General features: G+C 48.5%; 2 protein-coding genes across 3 annotated transcripts in view; one reads left to right on the top strand and one right to left on the bottom strand.

The window, feature by feature from the left end:
* TIMP1 (TIMP metallopeptidase inhibitor 1) overlaps nucleotides 1-3,027 on the top strand; it is a 3,949-nt gene extending 922 nt beyond the window's left edge. Inside the window, exons 2-6 of the mRNA XM_007104187.3 lie at nucleotides 408-536; nucleotides 1,298-1,377; nucleotides 1,561-1,687; nucleotides 1,934-2,058; nucleotides 2,754-3,027. Coding sequence (XP_007104249.1) covers nucleotides 416-536; nucleotides 1,298-1,377; nucleotides 1,561-1,687; nucleotides 1,934-2,058; nucleotides 2,754-2,924 — 624 coding nt within the window. The 5' untranslated portion in view covers nucleotides 408-415 and the 3' untranslated portion in view covers nucleotides 2,925-3,027. The remainder of the gene's footprint in view (nucleotides 1-407; nucleotides 537-1,297; nucleotides 1,378-1,560; nucleotides 1,688-1,933; nucleotides 2,059-2,753) is intronic.
* Nucleotides 1-10,006, bottom strand: part of SYN1 (synapsin I) — a 43,883-nt gene that overhangs the window by 11,350 nt on the left and 22,527 nt on the right. The window lies entirely within an intron of this gene.

Here is a 10,006-nt window from a genome sequence, read left to right as displayed (position 1 = left end):
CCTCCTCCCTCTCTCAATATGCGCAACCCCCAAACTCCCAACCTCCCCCAAAACTCCTCCAGCTCCCCAAAGCCCAAATTCCTCAGCCCCAACTCCTCAACTTTCTGACTTCTTCAACACTCTTAAATTAAATTCTCAAACTCCCCAGCCCCCTTATTCCCCAAACGCTACAGCCCCGTAACTCCCCCACTCACCTAGTCCCCTAAATCCCTCAAACTCCACAACTCCTAAACTCTCCTGACTCCCTACCCCACTAGACTCCCCTGGGCTCTCAAATCCCCAAGCCCCTTAAAATCCCCAAACTCCCCAACCTAGTGTGTGGGGGGTAGAATGGGGTGGGAGGCCTGCCCAGGTACATGGATCCGCTGAGCTGGAGGCCCTCTGAACCCTCCTCCCTACCCCCACAGAACGCACCATGGCCCCCTTTGCACCCCTGGCCTCTGGCATCCTGTTACTGCTGTGGCTGACAGCCCCCAGCCAAGCCTGTACCTGCGTCCCACCCCACCCACAGACGGCCTTCTGCAGCTCCGACCTCGGTGAGTGTATCCGCCCTGCCCACACACTCTGGGCTTTGGTTTCCCTCTCAGTCCAGTGGGGTTCACGATGGTGCCTACCTCTAGAACAATTCCACTCAGCCCCACACTGCCTCTGCTTTAGCCGCTTTGCCATCCTCACACTTTCTTGATTACTCAAGGCCCAATCCCACCTCAGGGCCTTTGTACTGTCTACTTCCTCTGCCTGGTATACCCGTCCCCCCAGGTATCCACATGGGGGTACGGGTATACCAAATGTCCCCTTCTCAGGGTGGCCTTCCCTGACCACCCTGTTCAAAACTTGAACCCCTGCCCCCTACTACTCCTGATCCCCCCCACCCAGCTCTGAAGTTCCCCATCACACTTAATACCGTCTAACTTCCTATATACTTAATTATTTTGCTTGCGTTTAGTCTCTCTTCTCCTGGCTAGAATGTGAGCTCCACAAGGAACGGATTTCTGTGTTTCGTTCACTGTTATGTCCCTGACACCAAGAACAGTGCCTGGCGCAGAGCAGGTGCTCCAAAATATTTGTTGAGTGAACGAACACATGATGAATATGTGAAAAAGGCTTGAAGCAGTGCTTGGCTAAGAGTAGGCACCAACATACAGATGAAGCAATTAACAAATGTATAAATCGCTAGGGTGCTGTCCGGCATCCAGCAATCCCTATTTAAGTATGTGCTTTGCTAGAATTATTATTGTGATTATTTTTATTGGCTCATGCAGTCCCTTTGATTCGTTTTTTTCCCGTTCTCCTGCAGTCATCAGGGCCAAGTTTGTGGGGACTGCAGAAGTCAACCAGACCACCTTATACCAGCGTTACGAGATCAAGATGACCAAGGTATCCCTCCTGCCCCTTCCCCCAGCAGTTCCTAAAATCTTCCTCCCTGTCAAAATAAAAGCCTTTGGCCACTGGTTTGGCGAGGAAATTAGCTGTGATATCAGAGTGCTATACGACTTCGGGGAAGAATGTGGAGTGGGAGGATTATGTCAGTAAAAGATTCTTCCCCTCATCCATTGACAGATGTTCAAAGGGTTCAATGCCTTGGGGGATGCCTCTGACATCCGGTTCATCTACACCGCCGCCATGGAGAGCGTCTGCGGATACTTCCACAGGTCCCAGAACCGCAGTGAGGAGTTTCTCATAGCTGGTGAGGCCCCGCCCCATCGCCCTGTGCCACGCCACCCCTCCGCTGCTGCCTGGCAACTGCAAGGGAGGGAGGGGAGGCTCTGTGGGAATGGTCCCAGTTGAAATGGGGACCGCCCCAATTTCAGCCTATCAGAAGGCTGGGGCTTTGCCCAGCGGGGTCTGTGGTCCTGGGACACCAGTCTGGCACCACTTTGTCCCTGGCCCAGCCAATCAGAATCTGCCTGCTGACCACCCCCACCCTCCGCAGGACAACTGTCGAACGGGAACCTGTACATCACCACCTGCAGTTTCGTGGCTCCTTGGAACAGTCTGAGCTCCGCTCAGCGCCGGGGCTTCACCAAGACCTATGCTGCTGGCTGTGAGGAATGCACAGTGAGTGCTTGGACCTTGCCCGCCACCTCGAGAGCAGTCCTTGGGCTCTTCCCCAAACCATGGCTTGTTTTTGGTTCCCTCTGACTATTCCTTGTCCCTATGGCTGCTTCCCAAACCCTAGGGATGTCCCTGATCTCTCTTGCTGTTCCCTCAAATCTGAGACTGTTCCCCTGGACATTCTGCTTGTTCCTTTGCCCTGTGTCTGATACCTGGGAATTCGCTGTTTCCTGGACTTTCTGGCTGCTTCCTGTCCCTCTGACTCCCCCTTGTGACTGCTCGGCCACTCTGACTGTTCCAAGACTGCTCCCTGATGGCCCTGAATGTCCTCTGACCCCAGTGACTATCTCTGAGCCCCACGTCTCCTTATGCTTAAGTTTCCTGCCCACCGGTTGTTCCCTGCTACTGCCAGCTGTTTCCTATCCAATGGGACAGGTCCCCAGGAGACCTGCCTGACTGTTCACCCACCACCATTCCGGGAAGCTGATCCTTTTCCTGGATTGCTGTCACCTCCTCAAGCCCAATGACTGTTCCCCACAATGGGAGGGAGTGTTCTTGAGTCTGTACCCAGGTGGGGTGACACCAGGTCTCCCCAGCAGCTCCAAGTTAGAAGCTGAGGAGCAGAAGGTCCTCCTCTGGAGGGGAGGTAGGGGCAGGAGGAGAAGCCCTCAGAGACGTGTCTCCCTCCCCTCCTCCAGGTGTTTCCCTGTTCATCCATCCCCTGCAAACTGCAGAGTGACACTCATTGCTTGTGGACGGACCAGCTCCTCACAGGCTCTGACAAGGGCTTCCAGAGCCGCCACCTTGCCTGCCTGCCCCGGGAGCCAGGGATGTGCACTTGGCAGTCCTTGCGGCCCCAGATGGCCTGAATCCTGCCCCCAGCAGAAGCCGAAGCCTGCACAGTGTTCACCCCCATTCCCACTCCCGCCTTTCTTTCTCCAAGACAATGAAATAAAGAACTACCACTCAGCAGGCAGTGTCCCTGTGTAGTGTCTGGGAACAAACCTATGTCAGACGACCTGGTGGGAGCACCCTGGGACCAATGCTGAGGGGGTGTGGCATGGGGTCCAGCTCCATGGGTAGTATGGGGGCTGGCCCTACCCTCACCCAACCCTCAGTACTTCTCTCTGAAAAATGGGTCTCACAATCCCTACCCAGAATCCTTCCGAGGTCTGTACTAGGGTTGGAGGATGATTAATGGGTTCATTCATTCATTGGGTATTTTTGGGGGGGGGTCAAAACACATGAAACTCTCCTAACAATAACTTCCTGTGTAAGATTATTAACAGTGATTTTAATTTCTAGATTGGCAGTGTAGTGTAGTGGTTAAGAGCCTAAACACTAGAGCCAGGTCATTTGCAGTCACATCCTGCCCCTTCCATGTACTAGCTCTGAGACCTTGGGGAAATCACATTACCTCTTTATGCCTCAGTTTCCACATCTGTAAAATTGGTATAAAACGAATGCCTAACTCCTAGGGACAATGTAACTTTACGTGTAAAGTGCCTGGAACTGTGTTAGGCACATAGCACAAGTATTAGTTAGTAGTAGTAAGATAAATGTAATTTAATGTATAACTTTAGTAGTGATCATTCTTCTCACTAATGATTATTTACAATATTGAAAATCACGTTTAGTGTCAGGAATGATAATTTACAACATTGGAAATAATGTATAATATCAGTAGTAATAATTGCTCCCTGGAAACCTTAGTTTAACTCGTGATCCTGATAATCTCCCCCACAGATGTTACAAATATTTAATATGCTCATTTGTTTTTTCTTATTACTATGATACTTTTACACTGCTTCCCAGTGTGCAAATCACCCCCCTTAAAAATACCAACATTTAGGGCTTCCCTGGTGGCGCAGTGGTTGAGAGTCTGCCTGCTAATGCAGGAGACACGGGTTCGAGCCCTGGTCTGGGAGGATCCCACATGCCGCGGAGCAACTAGGCCCGTGAGCCACAACTACTGAGCCTGCGCGTCTGGAGCCTGTGCTCCGCAACAAGAGAGGCCGCGATGGTGAAGAGGCCCGCGCACCGCAATGAAGAGTGGCCTCCGCTTGCCACAACTGGAGAAAGCCCTCGCACAGAAACGAAGTCCCAACACAGCAAAAATAAATAAATTAATAAAAACGCATTTTAAAAAATTGAAGTATAGATGATTTACAATATTAGTTTCAGGTGTACAACATAGTGAGTCAATATTAAAAAAAAATACCAACATTTAAAAAGACTTCTGAGGACAGCCCCTCTCCCCAGTGATAACGTTCCCCACTACGAAGTCCTCACTGTGGACAAATCACCACATTTATAAATCTCTATTGTTGACAAAACTACAGGTGACAAATCTCTAAGCCCTTGGTAAATCTTTCCTTTGAAAAGTCCCCTCTCTTCACTGTACAAATACCTCTTTCACAAATACCCCACTAACAAATACCTCTGTTGAGCTACCCTCTTTATTCATAAATATCCCATTGACATAACTCCATGGGAGACCCCCCCCATTGACAAATATCCCCATTCACAAATACCCAGCAGTAATCTATCACCCACTCATGGACCCCAGTGACAAATATCTCTCTTCATAATTACCTAATCCATTGGCATATCTCCTATGACCACTCAGGTGATAAATCTCTCTATTCATAAATACCTTTCTATGACATAATTCTCATTGACAACCTCTATTGACAAATCTTCCCCTGTATTCTACTGGCATATCTCCCCATTCAGACATGCCCATCAAAATGCTCTCATTGTCAATCTTCCTATTCAGAAATACCCACCATTGATATCTACCTCATTGATAAGCCCACTTTAAAATCTTTCCATTCATAAAACCCCATCCATCCATACGGGCCCCTTTTGATTGACTCCCCCCATTAACACATTTCCCCATCCTTAGATATCTCTAGTTGGAAAATCTCCCTGCTGGAACAGCTCCCAATATATTACCCTACATGTTGAAACATCTCTCCACACCCCCCAATGACAGATGAAGAGGTAGATTTCTATATGAACAACCCTTCCTTTTTATCAGTATTGACACCTACGTCTCACTCTCCAGCCTTGGACACTTCCTATGCCAGTAGTGGTGAAATCTGAGGACCAACCCCAGTTATACTGCAGAGCGCCCACCAAAGGAAATGATTAGAGCACAAGTTCTCTCTGGATGTATGGGTGAAGGTGGAGTTTAAGAAAGAGATTAGTTGAAAGTCTGCATGAGAAGCTGTGAGAACCACAGACATGCCACAAGTACCAATCCCCACTCCAATAGAAGGCTGAAGACATGATCTCTTATAAGAGTAAAATAGAGGGTTCAAATGGGCAGGAATGCCCAGGCCGCACCTCCCTGTTGACTATTTATCCATCACTGAGCTTGGGCCTCCTGCTGAACCTTTGTGGAGAGCTACAGCTCTGATGAATGGAGGTGGGGCCATTGGTACCAGAGGCCCAGTCTCAGTGTCCTTTCCCCCCACCACACCATGGGGGCCTCCCCTGACCCCAGGCCCCTGGAAAGTTGTAGTGTTAATTAAATGTTCCCTGAATCTTCTCCTGATTGGGGGTGAGCGGGGCCAGGGAAAAGTCATGCTTCAACTCCCCCCACCCCCACTGTGTCTCCAGGTCCTTGTCATGAGTTCCAACTTCCTGCTGGTCCCTGCTTTGCTCCTGGCTCTGTCCCTGACCACCCTTGGGATGGCCCTCATACTGTTTATTGTAACACAGACGTGGGTAAGTCTGGGTAGACCTCAGAGAAGCCTCCGACGCAGGGACTCACAGTGAGGTTCCAGAAGGGTGGATAAAGCCCCCTGAGGTGGTTGAACCTGGATGGTAGCTGCTCTGCAAACCCTTTTTTCCCAAGAGTCTTGGGGACAGGGAAAATCTTGAATGTTTGAACCCCAAGGGGTCCCCGGACACATTTCTCCCACCCTTAGTCCTTGTGGCTTAATTCCTGGGTCTTCTCACTGAGACCATGAGGCATTATGAGTTCAGGTAACCAGGGCACCCTGCTCACCTCTTCCCTGTACCCACCTCCCCACCAAAATACAAGCCCCTACCTTGCTCTGACTGAGGGAATAGGGTGGGTCTTTGAGATCCAAAAGCTAATGATGCGATACTAAGACCCAGCCCCTCACCCCATAAATGCTCCTCAGTCCCAGTGTCCCTCTCTCTTTCCCCCCTCACAGACAATCAACGTTCTGAAAGGGGTCCTGAAACTCGGGGTCATGAAAGTACCCAAATATAAAGAGCAATGTGGTTGTATCTATCTACACACCCAGCAAGAACAGTGGTGGTGACACCCATGGGGAGAAGTTTTCTTCTAGGAATTCCTTATCTCAGGTGAGCCAGCCTGTCCCCACCCTGCATGGACTCCTCATCCTCAGACTTCCAGCTCTGTCCCAGACCTGGAACAAAGTGCCCCTCCCTGGGGCATTCTTCCACCAAATACTCCCAACCTCATGATACTGTGCTCCTGATTTCAGCCAACCACAGAAAATTCTGTCCCTGACCCATAATGTCCTGGATCTTTGGGATTGACCACCTGGGGATCACAATCTGTCCCAGCCAAATGACATCTGGTCATACTTTACTGACCATCAGGACATGGCATCCATCCCCTCTAGGCTCTTTGAGGGATGGGAACCTGCACTGAGTTGTGTAGCCTTGGAAGGGGCTCGGGGAGGAGTATATCAGGAAGGTATGTTGAATATCTACAGGTAAGGATGCCCGGGGCCTTGAGTGTGCCCCTCAGGTATGCCTGCAGCCACAGCTCCAGATCTTCCCTGTTCTTTCTGCTCCATGTTCCTGTTTGCTGGTCCCTACTTCCTCTCCGGATCCCCTGCCCCTGCTCCTTCTCCGTGTTCTATCCCTCCCCCCGCTCCTGCGCCCTCTCCTAGCTCTCTTCTTTCCTCTCTGCTCCCCACTCCTCTTTGTTTCCTCGATGTTTGCTATTCCCTTTCATGGGTCCCTGGTTCCCCTGCCTATCCTTAGCGTCGGTGGCCCTTCTCTTCCAGGAGCAGAAGCTATGAGGAGAAGCGAGTGGAGGAGTGTCCTGCCCAACCACCCCCAGGTGCCTCCCTGCCACCCCCGCAAAGCCACATACCTGAGTCCCAACCTTGCACAGTGTCCGTGGAGGGACCTCTGTTTATCTGAGCACGGGCAAGAAGAACATGAAGCCATGAACTGGGCTGTCTTCCCCGGTGACCTGATATCTGCTGTTGAATCTTCCTGTACAACAGCCTCTGGCCTTGGACCCAGACTTCTATTCAGCCACAGTGGGCTGGGGACGCTTCACCTCCTTCAACATCACAAACAAATCTAAGCCCATCAACCTCCCCCCACCACCCCCTCAAGCCTCCCAAAGACCACCAGCTTCTAACTGTGCTAGGGATCTATCTGGTTTGTGTTGTGTTTCTTGATCTGGGTGCAGAAGACAGGAGTGTGTTCACTTTGTGAAAATTCAATGAGCTGTACACTTATGATATGTCCCCTTTTCAGAACTTGTTATACCTCAATGAAATTGGCCCCTCAAAACAAAACCCCATAAGCTACAAGAATATACTGTACAGCACAGAGAATATAGCCAATATTTTATAATAACTGTAAATGGAGTATAATCAATTACAATTGTGAATCACTATGTTGCACACCTGAAACTAATATAATATTATAAGTCAACTATACTTCAATAAAAAAATAATAAGTTAAAAAAAAGAAAGGGAAGAAAAAGGAACCCTCACCCTCTTGACATATCTCCCTCGCTCTTTACTTCAATTGCTCCCTCACTCCTGCTCTCTCTTTTTTTTTTTTTTTTTTTTTTGTGATACGTGGGCCTCTCACTGTTGCGGCCTCTCCCGTTGCGGAGCACAGGCTCCGGATGCACAGGCTCAGCGGCCATGGCTCACGGGCCCAGCCGCTCCGCGGCATGTGGGATCTTCCCGGACCGGGGCACGAACCCGTGTCCCCTGCATCGGCAGGAGGATTCTCAACCACTGCGCCACCAGGGAAGCCCCACTCCTGCTCTCTTTTCACTCAATCCCCACACCCCTGACCCTGTTGATTCTCACCCCAAAGCACCCTCTCTTTCCTCATAGCACAGGGACCATGAATCCTGGGCCCAGAGAGGGGACCGGATCCAGAGAGACCTTGGTGCTGGACTCCACCCATCACATCATGAACCCTCTGCAAATATTTGCTGAGCCACAAATCACCTGGAGTGCAGGTAGCAAGGGAAGGGAAGTCCTTATTCCCATAGCACCCTACCTTCTAGGTCTGCATGACCAAGTTGATGTAAGTAGATCACCAGGCTAGGGAAGTCGGGGTGAAAAGAAGTCAAACTGTGCTTCACAAGATCTTCCCTGTGCCCCACCCCTGACTGGTGACTATTTAGACACATTGAGCTGAGTATCCCTGAGGATTCCTGGTTGTCTCCAAACTGGATGGGAGTAGATGGGGTAGGGGGGCCAGAGTCCTCATATGTGCCTTCCAGCTTCAAAGTACGGGGTGGCGCAAGACTGCTCCCACAAATCCAGGCCTAGCTTTTGCCCCTCCATGCTGCACAGTGGGGTTGGGGACAAAAGAGGAAATAGGGGAGGCGAGCTGGCCTGTGGGAAGTCTAATGCTTCTGCCACCACTCGCCACCATTACCCACCATTAACTTTGTCTTCTTCCTGGCCTCTGAAGTCCTGTTCTTTCTGTCCCTTGACAAAAATAGCCTCTGCACAGCTACAGACAGCCAGGAGGTGCGTCTGCCCTACTAGATATCAGGAATTAATGAGAAAATATAGTTATTAAGACAGTACTGCACTGGAACAGGTATAGAGAAAGTGACCGACGGAGTAGAACAGAAGAGTCCTGAACTTGCCCCACACATATATAGGATTTTAGGATATGACGGAGGTGGCATACCAGATCAGTGGGGAAAAAAGTGTTGCCTATAAGGAAAAAGATGAAACTGGATCCCTACCTATCTCACACTGTATATGAAAATCAATTTCAAGGAACACATGTAATAAAGATGTTTGGAAGAGTGCTACTTGATTGCTACATTGAGAACAGCATAATGTAAGTGAATGGATGTGATGACCCCTCTGTAATGCATGTAGAGAAGCGTTAAAGAAAACATGTAATAAAGATGTTTGTAAGAATGCTAAAAAGAAACAGAAAAAGAAAATCAACTTCAGATGGATGAAGAACTTAAATGTCAAAAACAAAGCTTGCCACCTTTATCATCTACTAAATTTCCATATGTACATGGATCTAAATCTGGGTTTTTAATTTTTCTTCTTTTAGTCTGTTAGTCTACCTATTCATGTGTCAGCATCATATTGTTTAAATTAGAAAAGCTTCATAAAATGTTTGCTGGCAAATGCATTAAACTCCTTGTAGGCTGGAAGGGCTAGTCCCCTCTCATAGCTCTTCTTTTTCAGGGTTTTCCTGGCTATTCTTGCATGTTTGCTTTTCCATATGAACTCTACTATCAACTTGTCCAGCTCCAGATAACAGCTTATAGGTATATTTTGGGGGATCACATTATACTTATAAATTAAAAATAGAGACCTAAGAAGGGAAACTGACATCTTTATGATGTTAATTAATCCTATCGACAAATAAGGAATGCCTTTCCAGTTGTGTAAGTCTACCTTTGAGTCTTTCAGGAGTGTTTTAAACTTTTCCTCATATAAGTTTGCACACCCCTTGCTAAATTTATCTTGAAATATTTTATCTTTTTTGTTGTTACCTTAAATGGGGTTTTCTCTTCTATCTGGTTATTTGTGTATACGAAAACTACTGATTTCTGTATGTTGATTTTATATTCTGCTATGTTAATAAGTTATTTTATTGTTTGAATTTGTTATTGGTTCTCTGGGGGATTTCCAGATATACTATCATATCATCTATTAATAGAGATATTTTTACATCCTCTTTACCTATTCTTGCATCTATA

Source organism: Physeter macrocephalus, chromosome 21 (assembly GCF_002837175.3).
Source record: "Physeter macrocephalus isolate SW-GA chromosome 21, ASM283717v5, whole genome shotgun sequence".
Classification (NCBI taxonomy): Eukaryota; Metazoa; Chordata; class Mammalia; order Artiodactyla; family Physeteridae; genus Physeter; species Physeter macrocephalus.
The sequence above is the reverse complement of the archived record's forward strand: the minus strand, read 5'-3'. Positions and strand labels throughout refer to the sequence as shown.